Genomic DNA, 19,946 nt, shown 5'->3' on the forward strand with positions numbered 1-19,946 from the left:
CTACAAATGTGCCTCCAGTTAACTCAAATGTTGTGAATTAACAACGTCATCAGCGTTGTAGTGAAATCTAAATTGGAAGAAGGTGATATTAAAAAATAAAATAACATTTTGCAAATAGAAATATTCTTAATTCACATTTCTTTTTGAGTGGCTTCGTCTGACAGGAAAGAAAGAACAGCGTTGGTTTTCCGCCCAGCAGTGACGAAAGCTGGTGGTAAAGTTTTCACTAATTTAATTCAATATCTGCCTCTATTTGCTGTCAAATCCTTCTGAAACGGCAAAAACTAAAAGCAAAAAGGGGAAAAAAGATTTCACAACTCTGGCCATAAATAAAAAAGTAACACTTTTGAACTGTCAGAAGTTCATAATCCACAACTTATCTCATTTATGTTTAAAAAAGAAACAAAAAAAAAGGAGTCGCGGAGCTAATTAAGTCCAGTTGTGGCTTCCTCTCCCCTTCCTGTTGTCAAGCAGAAGAAAAACACACAGATTGGATCTTGGCGTCTTATCTCTCTGCTTCCTCAACTCATGATAGCTAAAGGTAGAAGTTTCCACTGACTGAGCTCTGAACAAGAAGAAGAAGAAGACTCCAGGAAACCGTGACGCACACGGTGGGCTGAGCTGTTTTTACGGGGAATTTGTCAGCCTCAATAACTTCACACAGTTGACGCTTCTGCTCCTCACTACGCTGAGGCTTCGTCTCAGAAAGGAGCGCATTTCCACCGTCTTGGGAGGTTTTTTTTATTTTGGGAAGGAAGAACTTTGAAATTTCAGGATGAAACGGCTTCTTCTTCTCGTTGTGGCCTGCCTCGCCTTGCATGACGGAAAAGGTAAGTCCATTAATGGTTTTTAGCGACTTCGCGGCTCTTTAACGCGCAGAAAGAAGAGAGTTGCTTCTTTTGGGGTAACTTGAGCTATAAACTCTAAGAATACGCACTTTTAATTTGATTTCATATTAATGTGTACATAAAACAGCACCATAACGCAGATACTAACAATTCCACACAGAAATATTGGGGTCTATTGGTGACAAAAATGTCGAACTGCTTTAATTCTGTCGTAACACATTATTTGCGCAAGCATAATTGGATTACTGTAAATCACTGTGACTCAGTTTGCCATCCCCTCCTGGAAGAGGATGAAAAACTCCCTAAAACCCAACATTCCCACTTGTGTTGCTTTACAGTGACTTTATTTCACCACTTAGGCTAAAATATGTTCATTCCGCTGCTGCTCTCGATCGTGTTGAAGCGGAGAGAGAAAACACGGTTTAATTTCCGACGTAGGTTTGGTTGAGGCTTGTTGAGATGTGAAAGAGGAACAACTTCAGGGCTCCCAGCCTGGACAATGGAAACTCAGTGAGGAAAACCCCAGTAGGTGTTATTTATTATGCTGGAGAGTTTTTCACGTCACAGGAAGGCCCGAGCTGATGTAAAGTGAGAATAAATATTTATTAAATTGTATCTTATTGTCACTATTTCTGTATTAGAGCGCAATTCAACAGAGTAAACAAAACCTTTTTTTTTTTATTATTTTATGTGCTGAAAATGTTTTTTGCTCGTAATATCAATTTAAAAAATATATAGATTTATATACTTCTCATTTTCTAATATTTGATAAATAATCAATTAAAAGTAGTTTTCACTAGAATCTACGACTTAAAATGTCCAAACATGACTTATTAAAGAAATGGCCGGACCAAAATATAAGCAAACTTTGCTCCTGCTTCTGCCTACATTGCCATAGTTTGAAAGTTATATTAAACAGAGTCATATTTTAAAGCCAGTGTATTATTAGTGTATTACTTTCTGCTATATGTATTCTGGTGAGAAAATACACTGTGGACACTTTAAATGTTTGTATTTAATGTAATGTTTGTTTATTTCACCCTTTTGCCAATATGTACACAAACTACCCTCTAGTTTCGTTCCTTCTTGCCTCCATTTTGTACCTGTAAACAAACCATTTTGTAACCATTTTTGATCGTATTTTAGTAATTTAATTTAGATAAATGGTTAACGAATACATTATATTCAATAACACAGTCCAACTGACAACTGTTCTCGTTGGTTTCAGTTTTGATTTCCTTTTCAACAAGCTCACTTTGGGGGAAAATAAAAGAAAGAAAATTCAGATTATGACCCCTGATCAAACTAAACTAACTCAGAATCCTCTATTAGAGTCATACAGCCACATATTCTTGCTATGATTGCAAGTAAAGTAAGTAAAATCTATTTATATAGCGTCTATAAAACGCATTAAAATCACAAAGTGCTTCACAAAGACGCTAGCATAAAAACAATTATATAAAAACGGACATAAAAAGTGCGATGTGAGAAGAAACGATTGAGCATGAACTGAGTTTAAAGAGGCGCTGTGGACGAATCCAGGCACCAAATTAAACGTTGCCTCGGGCTTCGCACACCTTTGGCAGCAGCATCAGTGAGTTGCAAAACATTTGCACACACTTTCATGTGAAATCCGTTTGTTTCTAGGTCTGCTTCATCCATGCCTAAGATTTCTCAAGAGCCAAAAAGCTTGCATAAATCAAGAACAGACACAAATCAATGATTTTTGCATCAGTAACCGCCAATAATTTTGGCCGTTATTGTACCGACGAAACTTTTAAAGGCTGTGCAATTTATAACGGAACAAATTTCACCAACGGAGGAGATACATGAGCGTCTTGCAGCAACGTGTTGAGAAAAAGCTGAGATGGTGACACTTCCTCTTCTAAAATATAACTCAAGAGGTTCAATAAAGTCGTTTTTTAGGTTTTTTTCTTCACCATGTTGCAGAATAATGTTGTAATCTCCTGAAACACTCCAGAAATGAAACGGTCCAACTGGCTGAAGTCGGGTTGCGTGTTTAAATGTTTTCAAGGAAACGTCTTAACATCTGTGAATTTGCTTGATGTTTCACAGGAGCACCGAGTACGGCCGTTTATAAGTTTCTGAGATGTAATCCTGCGGGCGGCCAGGCCAACTGCGTGACCCAGCAGAGCGCTGAGATGCCGTGGAGTCCAGAGCTCCCGTCCAAGCTGCCGGCGGCTGACGCAGACAGTCTGTGAGTACACTGCCTCTCTGTGAACGCTCACACAGCTTCAGGTCAACGATGGGTCGGAAGAAAAGACAGTCGATATCTTTAAGGAAGTAAATTAAAAGGGGGGAAATATGGAGGGAGGGGAAAATTGCCAAAACAAAAATCAGAAATGCTGATGTTGCATTGAATCTTTTGGTTAACATACTCCTTACTCAGTCTGATCTGTGTGTGTGCGTGTGTGTGTGTGCGTGTGTGTGTGTGTGTGTGTGTGTGTGTGTGTGTGTGTGTGTGTGTGTGTGTGTGTGTGTGTGTGTGTGTGCGTGCGTGTGTGCGTGCGTGCGTGTGTGTGCGTGCGTGTGTATTCACATGATCTCTGCTTGACAGTGGATTTAAGTGTGAGGTTCATGGCCAAGAAAGGCAAAAATAGAGGACAACGTGGATGGCTAAAGAAAGACAGGCAGAAAACCAGAGAGGGAAGAGCTGTAGTAAAATGACAACAGTTTAAAAAGTTTGTAGTTTATTCATGAAAGGGGTTGAGCTGAAGCTTTTTTATTTTCTTTTGTTCTAAAAGTCTTTGGCCAAGAGTGATAACTCCTAGATTATTATGTGTCAGAAAGTTTCATGCCATCAAAACTTACCTTTAAAACATTAAAGATGCCTTATTTCACTTCTGCAAAAAGCAAAATAAAGGCTGCAGATCTATTTGTGGTCATTTTGTTTTCTAATTTAAGTGTGTGGTTGTAATGAAGGGACTGTTTTGCTAAAGGCAAACTGAACTTTTGCATCAGTTCAGCAGCTGACGCAGCCTCTCTGCTGCACGGCACTGTGGTTGCAAATGCTCTCATTTTATGACTTACTTTAATGTTTCATATCTGATGTTTTTTTCAGTCTAGACTACGTGCACACATCGTTAAGCCGTAGTATTATTATCTGTTGCTGGGTTGGACAATCATTTGATAATTCTAGGATGAGTCATGACGTAAAAAGACAACATTTGATCTAAGAAATTGTCACGCTCTTTCAGCGCTGCTCAGATCGTGAAAGTGGGAAATAACTAAAATCATCTGAAAACGTACCCATAATCCTTTAATTTCTCTTTGCATTTTGGTACGTTGCGATCACAAAGATCCACTTATGAGGCGGGTAATTCTGTCGATAAAACAACAATTAAAAGACATGACAAAAGGAAATCCATGAGGAGCTTTTTGTTTGCCACATGTTATGCAGCCAAGATGGCATTTCAGAAAAGACGCTCCTACCAGCATGCATGGTGTGGAAAAATAAGACATCACCTTACCTGTGAAACATGGTGGCGGCGGCATCATCCGGGGTAGATCACTTTCTTTAGCAGGAACAATGAGGCTGGTGAGATTTATTGTGAAAATAGATGGAGTTAAATACACGACAGAGCAAAAGACTAATTATACAGTCGGAACCACAATGGCTGGTTCAGACCAGATATCCATGTGCTAGATTGGCCCAGTCAAAGTCCAACTGAGAATCTACGGCAAGACTTAATAATTTCTGTCTGTAGACTCTCAGGGTGTCTAAAGTTTTACGTCACTAAAGTGTTGCCTTGGTGTTGCAAAATGCTAAACTGCTAAGAGATTTAGCATTTTGTGGCTTAAAAACCTTAAACTTCAAAACGTAACATTTTATTTTGAGTTCATTTTGTTAGGATGGATTTTCATTTTACACAGATCAGCTCATAACATCCTCTGAATCTAGCAGGTCAGACATGTGAAGGAATACAATTTATTTCATTAAAAGCTGTAAAAAAAGAAAAACACCTTTTGGATGTTTGAAAGTGTTATTTGTTTGCCTGAGCTTCTGAAATGCCGTGCAGTTTTCTAACGTTTGTTTCAAAAGATTAATCAATCTTGATCTGAACCCTCGGTTTCCTCTTTATGAGTTCCTCTTAACCGCCAATCTTTTCCTTATAGTAGTTTTGCATTTTGAAGAAGAAAGCTTGTCAAAAACAAGAAGCACAGACTGCATGTCGTCCAGTTCAGGTTCTAGATTTATTTCTCAGATGTGCATGGTGTGAAAAACAGTGACATTTTTCAATTATGCTTATTTACAGTCATGAGAGACCAAGTGACATTTAGGAGTGTAACATCACAAAAAAAAAAAATACAAACAAAAAAGATCTAAAAGCAAGACCAGCACTTCCCCAGTAAGTAATTTAGATTTTTAGAGCATCATCATTTATTAGGATGATTTCTGGGCCGGTGTTGTAACTCTGACAGCCTTAAATACCAACATTATCAACAGAAGTTCCTCTGAAATGTGAAATCAGATTACAGGTCAGGAAGTGAGCAAAAAAACATCGACTTCTTTTGAACTAACTTTTTCTAGAAAACTGAAGGTTGCTCTTGTTGGTTGTTGGTCAGAATATTCTCTGACCGCCATGACACTGGGAGCCTGTCGGAGCGCCTGGCAGCGCCTCACGGCCTCTCCGCTAACTCTGAACAGGAAGTCAGAGGAAATGTTTGGAGGAAGTGGGCTGCAACGCTTCATGGGCTGCTGCTTCTGGTCTATTGTTTCACTGCTGCGTTCGTCCCAACATTGTCACATTTTTTAAGCTTGAGCAGCAACAGCTGAATTGGATAGAAACATCTGTTCTGCCTTACCTTTTCCATGTGGGGCGTATTTATTTCTGGTCAAATATTTCAACCATTTGCTAAAAATAACCTGCTGCTGAATGTCAAGATGTTGTTAAATTGTTAAATTAGAAATTGAAATCCAACGAGAGCACGAGGCCTCGTCTTTCAAGAAACTAAAACAGCATCACAAACATTTCCTCTGCTTTCGATTTGTTTTTATAGTAAAATATTTCAGATCTAACTTTTTTTTTTTATTAGACAAGAATATCCAGTAGTAAAACACAAAGCACAGTTTTTAAGTGGATGGTAGAAGCAGTTATAGAAACAGGACTAGTTTGTGTTGGATCACTGTTTTCCTTTTTGCAAATTAAATCATAACTTAAAAACTCTTTTAATTGTCCGATATTTAAATATAAACAAAAGACAAAGGGATTCAACTGCTTCAAGTACGACACTTTCATTATGTAATTATCAGTTTTAAGAGGTAAAATGCTTTTTTATGTGCTTCGGTCTCATCAGCTGGTATATAAACCATCACTGAGTGTGACTTTTTTTTCCATCTTTAAAAATATTGATGCAAATACATTTTTGCTAAAGCTGCAGAGCCCACAGATCGGCCTATCTCTAAAAGTTTCCTGTGAGAACGTAGAGGTAATTTTTAGAGTTGATGGGGAAAGTGTGATTTTCACTCGTGCTGATAACGACTTTATCTAAATTAAGTACACCCAGGAAGCCCAAACTATTCGTTCTTTAAGTGTTAAAACAAGATATTTCTGTGCAAACATGTTATTAATTTTTAACATCAGTTGAATGTCACTATAGTTAAGAGGATTCTGCTTTTGTTTGGATTACTTTTCATAGGAACTGGTTTTTAATTGAACTATTTTATGATTTGCTTTAAAAAGCCTTTATGCTGCAAGTGAAATCCACCAGACAGGCAGTTAGTTTGTTCAAAAAACGTCAAGAAAAGAGATAAAAAAAATTGTATAATGACAGTAAAAATAGTTACAAGAACCATTTTACTAAATTGTCCAGCAACTTGCTTATATAAAAATTCGGTTAGAGATTGAATAAGCATAAAGAAGAGTTAAAACAATTTTTAAAAAGTTAATTAATTGAACAGAAAGCATAGAAAAGGGGGTGATATCAGAAAAATCTGCACTAATAAAACCCATTTTTCCAACATAAGGGACAAAACTTGATTTTGACAACGCTGTATTCACATTTCATCCTAAAGTAACTTGAACAAAACAAGTATTTTCACTTGTAGCCAAGGAGTCACCTCTGTTCCTGCTGAAGCTGTGAAAAGCCACCAAACCTTTCCGACCTGTTCACTCCCCTTCCACCTACAGCGAAGGCAAAAATAACCTGGGTGGCGCTTCTGCGAAATGGGAAGGACAGGAAATGGTACTGATGATGAGAGCAGGGCAGCCAGGATGTCTAAAAGAAACGTAAAGTTATTTCTCTTTGTCTCTTTCAGGCTTCAGAACAAACCTAACATTTTTTATCAACATCCTGTTTCAGAGACGCAGAGCCAGTGCAGGATGAGAGTCCACCTGCGGAGGATCCTGTGGAGGAGGATGAGGAGACACCGATGCGAACCGAAGACGGGGAGTCCCCGTGGTTCGTCCCAGTAGAAGAAGGTTCTGGTTACGAAGGCTCTGCAACAGATTACCTGCCTTATGCCGATGAACCTGCAGCAGCTGAAAGTGAGACAGGCTCCGGTGAATCCTGGACAGACTCTGCTCAACCCAAAGGTATTTCATTTCTGTAAAGGTCTCGATTATGTCTAAAAATGATAACACATTTTTTGCTTCAGAAGTTTCTGTGATAAAGAATAATATTGTTAATTTGACACAATTTTTAAGTAGTAATGGTATAATGGCATAATAATAATGCAATACGGCATTCTAAAAGACCGATAAACTTTAAATTCTAATGATTATTTAACACATGAACTGGAAGATATTTTAAATATCCAAAATAAATGAAACAAAACAAAACCTAAAATGAATTATTAAGTCTCTGTGAACAAAATTGCCCTTCTGAAGTTTTTGGTAGAAATAGAGAGAAAAGAGAGAAATGATGAATCATGTAAATAGTAATTATTGAATTTGTTTTAATTTATTATGTGATTTATTGATTATTGTGACATTCCTAATTATGTTGCTTGTTTACAGTTTTTCTCTCTTCAGATTTGGGTAGTAACTATTAAATTACATGTTCTTGAGTAACTTTTTTGGGAAAAAAATACTTTTCCAAATATTTTTACTACTCCGTACTTTTTACTTTTACTTGAGTAACTTTATTATTAAGTATTTTTACTCTCACTTGAGTAAAATTTCTGGATTTTCCACCCACTGAATGGGAAACAAACGTGTTTTTCTCCAAAAATTCACCAAATACAAAGCTGTAGTTTTTAAAGTTTCACATGTTTTTTATTGAAAAAAGCTGATCTGGAAAAAAAGTATTTTTGCCTGATTTTGTTATTTTCTGCTATGAACCAAAATTATTGTCATTTTGGCTCTTTAAAATACTGAAATTTCTACTTTTGTCTGTCTGATTATGTAATTTGTAAATATTAAATGATTGATAATTTGATCAGTTACTACCAAATAAATTTTTACTCTTACTTTAGTAATTTCTTGGATGGATACTTTTTACTTTTACTTGAGTAAAACTATGTTGAAGTAGTGCTACTTTCCTTTTTGAGTACATTTTTGGTTACTCTGCCGCCTCTGATGTGTTTATCTTCTTGTATTTGTAGTTGGGAACGTGCGGGGCATGAAGAGGTTGTTCCCCGGCAGTTTTCCGGTTGGAGAGGCGAAGCCGACAGAGCAGGACCTGGAAGAAGACAGCCTGCTGAAAATATAGACGGAAAAGGAAAGTCAGCCATTGTAACGCCTCAGCTAGGTAGAAAAAGTAACAGAGGATCGCCACCTGCTGGAAAGAAGCGGAACTTGCAGAGGCCAAATGGATTATCTGAGGAAAAGCTAATTTTTTATTATCATGAGAATTTATTTTCTTTGCTAAAAAATGACTGCTGTTTTTAAAAAAAAAAGCCAATATAGTCTGCCAGTCAGTGTAAATTTGATAAAGTCTAAGCTGTGCTTCGTCAGTATTTTTGTGAAAAACGAAAGAATTTACCATGCTTTGTAATGTAAATAAAACCTGCATTTAAATCATGAAAACGCTAGTGCAATAACATGATACTTTCTTCACTCCATTGCACATTTTCAGGCCGTCTTTGGAATAACAGGCCACAGTGAAAACTTATTTATTTCATTTTTTCACCCTAATCAGGAGGGCATTTCAAAATATCCAGATAGAGCAAACCCTGTGGACACAAACCCCTAAGAGAAAATTAAAAGGGTTTACGATGTGAACGAGCTTAAAATTTATACAATGAATATTCATACAGCTCAGCAATAATCTGTATATTGTTTCCATTGATTTCACATTGCTTAATGTGCATTTGAAATATTTTGATCAATAAGCAATTCAATAAAATCTGCTTAAAACTGTGTAATGTCTTTTTTTTAATAAGAATGTGCTTTAAATTAAGATATGTATAATTTCTTCAAGGCTTTAAAGTTAGGTTTGACACAGCTGATCAAAACATATTGATTAGTAGATTGAAAAAGTTTGTGGGAACTTTTTGGTTCTCAAAACTTTATTATTGTTCAGATTGATAATTTGTAGATTTTATTGATGTGCACCTTGCATATTAGTATTAGTGGTCAACAATATGAAAGATTATTTTAGGATTTGGGATTATACTATAAAAAGTTTAATATACCATTTGTTATTTACAGATGAGGTGGTGTTTCCTGTAATTCACACACGGTTCCTATTAATATATAATTTGGCAAGTTTCTCAGTTTCAGCTCTTCCATTAATAAAATGTTGGCTTGGAAATTAAACTTTTTTCTCATGGAGTTCCTGCACCATACTCAGTGTTTATGTGAAGTCCACAAATTAATTTATTCAGTTAATTTAATTTCCATCTCTTCAAAAAGTTTGTCATTACTTGAATTGGATAGTAACTAGTTACATTTACTCTTGAGTATTTAAAAAAAACATTTACTTTTATGAGTATTTTTTTAACTTTTACTTGAATCATTCTATTATGAAGTATTGCTGGCAGTGGCGCAACTACACATTATTTAGGTGGATGCGAAAACATAAATCCGATGACTCCGCCCACACTCACATGACGCAGGTCACGTGACGGGAAACCTGTTACTACGCCAACCGCCCCCCTCCTCGCCTCCCCTTGCAGACCGTCAGGCTAAACGGAGGGAGGCTAGCAGTTAGCTTCAACTGGCAAGACGGCGAGATGGTGAGTATAAAACCAAGACATAGCTGACAATACATTGAAGTTATTTTACTTTTAAATAAAGATTAAAAACACCTTAACACCGCATGGGCCTGTGAAGTGAACTGGACAGCAGAAATAAAAGTGTCAGGGATAATCTTTCAGGGTTGGGCTAATTAGCATCAGTATTAAGCCGTTTTTCTGACATGTTTCAGTTTTCTAACTACTCAGTAGCTTTTAAAAAAGGTCCTTTCAACCATTAATGTTTAGTGGCTTTATTAATACGTGTTTAATTTGTGTGTAGGTGCAGTAAGTGAGTTTTGGTAATGTGCCCTGGTTAGCTCTCTGGAATGTGAAGTTGAAATGTCACATGCACTCTGAACAACTGCAGCAGCCCTTTAAATTCCTTACAATAAATCAATAATCTTTGTCGATCATGAAGAAATCTGCTTGTGTTGTGAGTTCTCAGTGGCTGCACTGTAAAGTTTTTCTGTTCACCTCATTGATTCCTCCTGTGCAGCTGACTGACGTCCTGATGACTGAGCTCATTCTTCAACATCTTTAGCTTCTGCATGCTGCAGCATGTGTCAATGCAGCTGGTGATGATTGGGGTTGTTGTGGCAATATCAAAGACTGCTATTATCCTTCTGTCTGGTTTAGCAGTTTGGGGAATTTGACAGAATTTGAACAGAAACTTATTATTCCCACGTCCCACAGTAATATAGTGTGCAAACAAATCCTCCTACTGTAAGTGTAAGCTCTACAAATGCTGAAAAAGGCACAACATCCATTTAGGAAGCCAAAAACTGTAATTAAAAATACTGTTTCTCCACAATTTGGGTGTTAACACAATATCTGTGGCACTTCTCGGATGTAATGTGTTTCCTTTGTTTCCAGAGTTTCCTGGGAGGATTGTTTGGGCCGGTATGTGAGATAGACGTGGTGCTGAACGACGCGGAGAACAGAAAAACAGCCGAGTTAAAGACAGAAGATGGAAAAGTGGAGAAACACTACCTATTCTATGATGGAGAGTCTGTGTCTGGAAAGGTAAACATGGTTCTTTTGAGCAAAATTCATCCACATTTTGTTTTTAAGTATTATCACACCATACTTGTGAAAAATAATCATTTTGTTGCCATTTTTTATAACCCTTGTTGCATGAGTTTGTTTTGACTGGAGTTATATTTTTTCAAGAATTAAAAATGCTAAAATTTAGTAGTTATGATCCCTATTAAGTTATTGAATCAAATTAAAATAATTCATAAAACTGCAGAGATAAAATGGTGAAGGTGAAAAATGCAATGCAAAGCCCAAAAAGCAAAAACCGGTGATTGAAAAGAGACAGAAAATATTCAGATCTCACTGTAAAAACAACATGGAAATGTAGTTGCATGGTCAAAGGTTAAAGGACATAATCGATTTAAGGTATTTAAAGTTTTAAGTTCTGATACAAATGCCTTAGTTTATTTATTGGACCAGTTTTAACTCAATGTTTATTACCAGAGTAAGTAAATATTTTAGTTGCTTGATATAATTAATTTTTATGATCAGTGCTTGTGTTCTGTCATGTCTAATGTTTAATCTTTATCAGAGATTCTTTACGTTTTTAGGAGGAATAAAATAAATGGATAATTTCAGACAATGATTTGTTGAATTGTTGTGATTTTAAGTTGCTAACTTAATGCTAAACAATCAGCGCATAATAAAATAAAGGACATTTTTTTCTCTTTGGTGTGTCCAACACTTCTGAAATAGGAATATGGGACCCAGCACTGACAGCATGAAGCTATTAATAAACATTGACACAATTAATTTTCCCTCTGCAGGTGAATCTAAATGTGAAGCAGGGAGGGAAGCGGCTGGAGCATCAGGGGATCCGCATCGAGTTTGTCGGACAGATAGGTGAGCCGGCTGGGCCTGATTTATAATTCACGTTGTTGCTGGTTTACTGTGTTCTGGATGAGATGTAAGGTTTAGACTTCATTCCTGGCCTGCGTTTCTGTTGGTTCACGCGTCGTCATGTGGACAAAAGGTTTATGAAGGCATGTGGTCGTCATGTGCCGTCCAGTTAAATCCTCCTCACCCTCTAGACTAGCGGTTCTCAACGTGGGTGGTACCGCCCCCCGGGGGGCGTTCAGAGGACGGCAGGGGGCGCTGGAGGACATTTTTACAAAAGGGGGGTGCTGGGATGCCTTTGGGGGGCGTTTGGTCGAAGGTAAACTTTACACCTTAAATGCACAACAATACCAGTTTAGACTTTGAGCAACTTGGTAAAATTGTATTTTGTAACATTAAATCATGCTTGGCTGCAACTGTATCGATGGCAGCTCTTCTTCTCTTCAGTGTTTGTAGCTTCTTGGCTCAGCTCCGTTCTCCTGCTCCTGGTAGCTTCACCGCATCAGTTCAGCGTTACATCGGCTGATGACGTTGCTGTGATTCACTTTGTCTGGTATTTTTGTACATATGTTTTGGCAGTTCTGTGATCATGTCAAAGCAGTAACATATAATAAAAAGTGTTTTATTTCCGTTTGAAGGATGCCCTCTTCCATGGAAGGACAACAGAAAATTGCTCTTATAAACATGTAATTACTAAAATCACAATACCCTGACTTTGTATCCCTCTGAGAAATGAACCCATTTAAATAAAGAAATCCCTCCATGGGAGACACCACGGTAGAGAGCGTTCATTGTATAGTGTTAACACCGGTGCTGTAAGTGCCCCGATATGAGGCGGGGGTGATGGAACAACACAGCACTTTTAAATTTCAATAATCAGAATGCAGAAATTGTTTCCGTTGTTTTGAAAGGTTTATGTCAGTCTGACTTTTCCCCATCGATACACTTCCCCACGGCCCTGCAACATAGGGAGTAAAAAAAAAAAAAAAAAAAGACTCGGACATTGCGCATACCTCTGAAACAGGAGAAGCGGGACATAAAAGAGAGCAACGAACTAGATGTGAATTATGGCATAAAACAGAGAATCCGATGCTGAACAGTGAAAAATCAACACATGATATGAAACAAATGACGATTAAGCGGCGCAGCAGGTGATGAGACTACTGATGATGATGAGCGGCAATAAACTATAAAATAAATCTAGCAACAGGAAAGAAACTAAAGGAAAGAAACTGGTATGGCAAGACCTTTCGAGCAATAATTAATACAGAGGACTGTATGGCAAGAATAAACAGACACTATTTCCACATAAAAGGTAAAATAATATTGTTGAAGTGCCATGGGTTTGTTGAGACCACATCTAGTACTGAGAATAAATATATCTTACAGACCATAACAGTAAAACTAATGAAGTTAAACTATAAACCACAGGTGTCAAACTCCAGTCCTCAAGGGCCGCTGTCCTGCAGTTTTTAGATGTGCCACAGGTACAAAACACTGGAATGAAATGGCTTAATTACCTCCTTCTTGTGTAAATCAGTTCTCCAGAGCCTTGCTAATGGACTAATTATTCTATTCAGGTGTGGTGCAGCAGAGGCACATCTAAAAGTTGCAGGACACCGGCCCTCGAGGACTGGAGTTTGACACCCCTGCTATAAACACATCATCTGTAAGCAATAATCAATCACTAATCATCCTTTCTCCATTGTCTCAGAGCTGTTCTCTGATAAGAGCAACACCCATGAGTTTGTGGACTTGGTGAAAGAGCTGGCCTTGCCTGGAGAGCTAACCCAGAACAGAAGCTACGACTTTGAGTTCATGCAGGTGGAGAAGCCTTACGAGTCCTACACCGGAGCAAACGTCAGGCTAAGGTACGCCAGCAACACCTGCTGGGCTGCAGCTCACACCTTTATTGTTGTGCATTTTTTTACTTTGCAGGTATGCGAATGTAAAACTACCCATGCTCACCCTGCTGGGTGCAGACAGTTTGTAGGAACATTGTTCAAGGTTGTCTTGCTGTGTTGCCCTGCTGACGGGCTGCAAAGGACCAGTAAATGCTGGTGTGATTTATCTTGGGATCTGAAAGTATGGCTCTGTGTGCTTTTCCTTCTGGCTCAACAGATTTTAAATAGTTACTAGGACTGAATTATAGAGTTGTGAAAATATTTCTTTATGGGAAGCAGAGATCATTTGCATCATTATAAATGCATCTGCCTCCTATTTAGTTTTTCATCACTGAGAAGAAATGATGAGAATTGTGATGAATCTTAGTTTGGAATCATTTATATTTTTGAAAATATGATTGAATGCATTTATTGTGCTGTTGAATGAAACTGTTTTGCTGAAGTAACCAATTTGATAATGTGTAAATTTTACTTACAAAAAATGTTCTTAGGGCTCAGGTTGTAGGAATGACCCAAAAAAGCAGTGTGAGGAATCTTGTTCTTACTACAAATACAAAAAATTTTGCAATGGATGGAGGAATAAACCATTTAAGACTTTAAACTCTACATATTATAGTTGAGTGTTACACCTGCTTCTACATTCATGAATTTACTTTAATCTCGTTTAGTAAAGCTTTAGGGTGTTGAGGTTTAACGTTTTGTTGTGTTTTTCTCACAGATATTTCCTCCGGGTGACAATAGTCCGCCGTCTGTCTGACTTAATAAAGGAATACGAGTTAATTGTTCACCAGCTGGCCACTTATCCAGACGTAAACAACTCCATCAAGATGGAGGTCGGCATCGAGGACTGTCTTCACATCGAGTTTGAATACAACAAATCCAAGTAAGAAAGATGGTGTAATGTTTCAACTCTCTAATGAAACATCTTCATTTTCCAGTGAGTGTGAGGATATTTCTTTCTGCTAGATACCACCTGAAGGACGTGATCGTCGGGAAGATTTACTTCCTCCTGGTCAGGATTAAAATCCAGCACATGGAGCTGCAGCTCATCAAGAAGGAGATAACAGGCATAGGTATGAATCCAGAACAGCAGCACGTAAAAAAACAAAATAAACTCCATCAAAGCACAACAATTAATACCAAGACTTAATTAGATTGTTTTTGTCTCTTTCAGGTCCGAGCACGACAACCGAGACGGAAACGGTTGCTAAGTATGAGATCATGGACGGCGCTCCAGTTAAAGGAGAATCAATCCCAATCAGACTCTTCCTGGCAGGTAGGTCCTGGCTTCTTCCAAAGCGTGTGATAATCTGCATCGAAAGCTCTGCTGCAACTATAAATCGCCGTCCTGGTGGTGTTAGCTTATCGCTGGCTCTGCTTTCACCAGGATATGACTTGACGCCCACCATGAGGGACGTCAATAAGAAGTTCTCTGTTCGCTACTTTCTCAATCTGGTGCTGGTGGATGAGGAGGACAGGAGATACTTTAAACAGCAGGTAATTCATATGACACATCATTACTAATACTCAGAAACAAGCAAAGACCAAAGGCTGACTTTAAATATTTGGACATAAATTTAAAGTTTTTAGCCTAACTACTGCTACAAAAGAAATGCTGTTTTCATACTTTATTTAATAGATTAATGGTTCAGATTTCAAACAAAATGAACGACACTTCTCAGTTTTACATCAGTTTTGGAGAAATTTCCTAATGTTTTACTTTTCAAACTGCGCCATTTTGCACAGGATATTTTGTTAATCCTTGTCTCAAAGCATTTTCAGTTTGTGAGAATCATTTGCCTTTTATTTTTTTATCATGTGATGATTCAGTACTCCATATAATTACTCAGAAAACACTGATTTATGTGTAAAACAAGCAAATTATAATTGGACACACAATAGTTCATGAGTTCATGTCAACAAACTGCAACATCGTTGGAGATAAAGTTTGAGGAGATTTTATTTGAACTGTTTAAGGACATTTGTCATATTTTATTTTTCTACATTTTTACTTCTTTTGAATTGTATTCAGGCTTGTTAGTTATAGTTATACTAATTTCCATGTCCAAAGTGGGAGAAATGTGTGTTGTTGTTTTTTTAATTAGCTCAAGGCAGCTGAGAACAAAGTTGCCAAAGAGTGATGTTGGGATCACTGAACTCCAGCATGAATGCATCACATAATGTATGTTCAAGATAAAAGCAGGGATAGAAAATCCTCCTGCTTCAATTTGAGTTCATAAAGTGAGGATTTATGTGGTGATTTAATCCAGTGATGAAGAGGAAGTCAGGAGAGCAACAGCTGGGAGGCGTAACTAACCAGAAACTTGTGGACGGATTTAAAAGTTCTCTTTTATGAGACCAGGCTGACTTTTATTTACGTGACAAACTGTTACTTGTAGCACCAAAATTCTGGTGGTGGATATTGTAACGTTTCCTCCAGTTCTGACCAGCATTCTTACATCAGCTCTCCCTTTCCTCTGACTTAATGTGTCACCTGGATACTTTGTATTAGTGAGCCGTACAAGTCTCTCATTTCTCCACATAATCAGTCTTTGCTTTACAGGTTAGGGTTTATCAAAGTAACATAGCTGTAAAAGACATTTATACAGTTACATACTTTAAATCTTTCTACAGATAGTTTTCTATATACAAAGCAGATGGAAATGAAGTTAAATTAGCAGATGAGTCACATATTCTCAGATTTTGTGCAGCTTGTCATTGTCTTTTGCTTCTCAGTTTTAAGTTTTGTTTTGTTAACTTTAAACTTTTAGGGTTTAATCTAAAAAAATTATCATCAGTTTGTCTCCAAGTACAAAAATGATTAAATTGCAAATTTAAACAGTTTTGACATAAGTGTTGTCTATGAACATGACTGCAGATTTTTTTCTTAGTATGCAAATAAAAATCATAAAACTTTTACAACAAATATACAAATTCTTCAGAATCTTGGCTGTAAATCCAGCTAAACTTGAGATCTGTTGTTTCTTAGAGCGGCACTGCAGGCGCAGCAGCAGTAGCTTGATTACTGTTTAGAAGTGTTTCTTTTGACTTTTCAGCTGCAGTATTTTTGCTTTTTTCACTTTTTAAATTACATTTTTAAACCTGATTCTGTTTGGAGAAACTGTGCACCATTAATTCCGTCCTCCACTTTTTTGTGTAGGAGATTGTTTTGTGGCGAAAAGCTCCAGAGAAGCTGAGGAAAAGAAACTTCCACCAGCGCTACGAGTCGCCCGAGCCCAGAAGCCAGCCGGTTTCCGCAGAGCAGCCGGAGATGTGAAGGTCACACCCGAGAAAAACTGAAAACTCACGCAAACGCATCACAGCTCCTTCCTGCAGAACAGCCAGAATGGTGTGGGCTGACGCTGCTCTCTCTCCATGGACTGAGAAATGTCTGTCAACACAAACACACATTAGCAATCCTCAGACTTCCCTTTTGCCCCCACAAACCCTGCTCACCACTTTACAGCTTGGGATGTGAGCTGCCACCATCGCACTCTCAACTAGAGCTGAAAAACACAATCAGATGCACACAAATGCAACAACACAAGTCTGCTGTCGAATGTTAAAGCTAACGTGAAGAGCAGCCCAATTAGAAAAGACGGCCGAGTTAATTCTGGCTCCTCTGGACTATAAATACACCAAGCAAGCACACATACATGAAGCCATACAGTCTCAGTCTGCTGAATGCAAAAAGAAAGAGGAGGAGAAGCTGGCTGCAGACCACTGCAGCGCTTCTTCTGAATCAAGAGCTTCTGGACTTTCTCTCACACGTTTCTGCACACTTTACATAAAAGTAACGCTTCGTAGAGTCTGCATGAGCTGCTCGGAGAACGAAAGGCTTCAAAGACCGGAGGAGGCGACAGTTACGCTGCGTATTTATGTACACTACCTGACTGTGAGCTGCCGTTCACTGAGCTGGAGAGTCAAGGAAGTCATAGTGTAGCGGGTTTATCACTACAAAGATGTTACAGCGGTTTACAGAAGTTCTGCTTTAATTGGGGAGTCAAGTGCAATAAGTGTCCACAATGACATAAAACCCACAATATAGTTCTCACTTACAGAAAAGCATAACTCCACCTCAATGTGACTGTGGTTGCTGTTCAGAGCTTGATATCTTTTTAACATGAATGATCTTAAGCTGATTTATTTAGGTCAAATAATCTGCAGGTTTTTTGTTAGGCTGTCACAAAAGCACTACAGATATCAAAGAGAAAGCATTTTACTCTTGCTAAGATCGATTCATATGTTGCTAGAAAGTGTCTGTCAGGCTACAGCAGGAACTTGTGTAAATGAATTTAAAGGTCATGACATGTCAAAGTCTTCGCACAACGTCGTCTTCGATCCTTCTCAGTTCCATTTTTGACTGAAATACTGTATATTTGCTACGGTGGGATTGGTTTGCTCATATTGTTAAAAATGAAAAAGCATTTCAGGGTGTGTTTGGTGGATGATAAGGTTTTAATTTCGTTGCTGAAACTCTGTCAATTCCTATGTAATTAGAATGAAGGCATTCAGTGATCACAATGTGACATTTGTCCTTTGCATTCACATTTTCTCTGTCAGCTGACCAGTCCTTCAGTGTGAAACATTTTCCTTCTCATTTCAACACAGGTAGAAGTTGAAGTAGCGCATCCTTCCACTTTTACCTGGAAAACACGACTCTGTTGTTGCCGCATAGCTGCTAGCCAGAAGGATCAGCCTGTATATTTACTGATCTTGTTGGTCTTCGGGGTTAAAGCTTTTTGAGCCCGCTGGTTCGATATATCCAGAATAATATCGTAATAAACGGTTTATGGCTTCTGTTGTAACCATAGGAAGGGATGTGCTTTCCACACACTGTAAATGCAACGATGTTCCACTGTGACTCTCAGACCTGTGGTTTAGGTCTTGCTTTAATGACACTGTTACCAGTCCCATGTGATTTCTGCCTCCAGCTCTGATCTGTGGACAGTTTGCACTTTGCTCTTCAGTGCTGTACTTTGTGTTGAAGGGGCAAGTTTCCTGAAAGTTATCATCACTCAAGGAACAACTTCACCTCAGATTTTCTGAGTCTGTTTTTCTTTTTCACTACACATTTTAAGTCAGCTTTATATGTTTTATTTATTTTTTGCTTCTTATGTTTGGTGTTGCATTCTTTTTCAGTTAGTTTGAACAGACAACTCTAAAGTTCAGGTTTTCACTGTCCTTATATTCTAGTTTTGATCATGTAATCTGTGTCTATCTTGTGTGGAAATGGTGTAATTTATTGAAAATTTGTTTTTGTTTTTTTCCTTTTGATCAGAATTTGTTGGGTTTTCTTTACGGTCAAAAACACTTCAAAGCCAACAGTCTCTGCCTCTGCATGTCTGTCTACTCATGTCATTGTGTGACTGTGTGTATGGGATAATGTGTGTGTATATATTCTATACACCAAACTCAAATATATAAAGCTAAAATCATGAATAAAGCAGATTTATACTGAACTTAGTTTGAAAAACTGTTTTTGTGTCTTTTTTTTTGCAGTCTAAAAATTTGGAAATGATTCAACTAATTTTAATACAAAAACTTTTTTCTGTATATGGCCCAATTCTTTTTTTGATGTCAAGAAGCCTGTCATAATTTGAAACTCTTAAATTATAATTTTCCAAACTTTTTGAAGGTATTTTTTCTTCTGTAAGACTAAAAAGATGCATGAATGCTTAGTAAAAAAAAAAGTATATATCTAATGTAGAATTTGAGAAATTCGTTATCCTTTAGTTGATCAGTTGCCATTTTTCAGGTTCAAGAAACTGAAACAGATTACTTTTAGAGCCAAAAGTAGCACAATGAATTCAAATTCATGTCATTAAATATATTGGATCATTTAAAAACATTTTAAGCGATATATATATATATATCCATCCATCCATCTTCTTTACATCGTTGTCCCTTAGTGGGGTCAGGAAGGGTGCTGGTGCCTATCTCCAGCTAATGTTCCAGGCGAGAGGTGGGGTCACCCTGGACAGGTCGACAGTCTGTTGCAGGGCAACACAGAAACAAACAACCATGCACACTCACACTCACACCTAGGGACATTCTGGAGAGGCAAATTAACCTGACAGTCATGTTTTTGGACTGGGAGGAAACCGGAGTACCTGGAGAAAACCCATGCATGCACAGGGAGAACATATATATATATATATATATATATATCTATATGTA

General features: G+C 37.7%; 2 protein-coding genes across 2 annotated transcripts; both read left to right on the plus strand.

The window, feature by feature from the left end:
* Positions 1-602: 602 nt before the first annotated feature.
* Positions 603-9,172, plus strand: srgn (serglycin). The gene is made up of 4 exons (XM_081605253.1): positions 603-830; positions 2,925-3,066; positions 7,173-7,405; positions 8,416-9,172. Exons 1-4 carry the CDS (start codon positions 776-778, stop codon positions 8,520-8,522), a joined length of 537 nt encoding a protein of 178 aa, XP_081461379.1. The 5' UTR covers positions 603-775; the 3' UTR covers positions 8,523-9,172.
* A 666-nt stretch (positions 9,173-9,838) lies between these two features.
* On the plus strand, positions 9,839-19,232 carry vps26a (VPS26, retromer complex component A). The gene is made up of 9 exons (XM_008405857.3): positions 9,839-9,990; positions 10,864-11,013; positions 11,793-11,868; positions 13,577-13,733; positions 14,485-14,649; positions 14,733-14,839; positions 14,941-15,042; positions 15,154-15,263; positions 16,927-19,232. Exons 1-9 carry the CDS (start codon positions 9,988-9,990, stop codon positions 17,041-17,043), a joined length of 987 nt encoding a protein of 328 aa, XP_008404079.1. The 5' UTR covers positions 9,839-9,987; the 3' UTR covers positions 17,044-19,232.
* Positions 19,233-19,946: the final 714 nt, after the last annotated feature.

This window comes from Poecilia reticulata, chromosome 3 (assembly GCF_904066995.2).
Source record: "Poecilia reticulata chromosome 3, P_reticulata-male-v2, whole genome shotgun sequence".
Classification (NCBI taxonomy): Eukaryota; Metazoa; Chordata; class Actinopteri; order Cyprinodontiformes; family Poeciliidae; genus Poecilia; species Poecilia reticulata.

Excerpts from the sequence above, each read along its gene's own strand:
- srgn (XM_081605253.1), top strand. The coding sequence starts at position 776 with ATGAAACGGCTTCTTCTTCTCGTTGTGGCCTGCCTCGCCTTGCATGAC. Across the intron at positions 3,067-7,172 it reads GCGGCTGACGCAGACAGTCT|AGACGCAGAGCCAGTGCAGG; the intron begins GTGAGTACACTG and ends ATCCTGTTTCAG. Across the intron at positions 7,406-8,415 it reads AGACTCTGCTCAACCCAAAG|TTGGGAACGTGCGGGGCATG; the intron begins GTATTTCATTTC and ends TTGTATTTGTAG.
- vps26a (XM_008405857.3), top strand. Across the intron at positions 14,650-14,732 it reads TTTGAATACAACAAATCCAA|ATACCACCTGAAGGACGTGA; the intron begins GTAAGAAAGATG and ends TCTTTCTGCTAG. Across the intron at positions 14,840-14,940 it reads GAAGGAGATAACAGGCATAG|GTCCGAGCACGACAACCGAG; the intron begins GTATGAATCCAG and ends TGTCTCTTTCAG.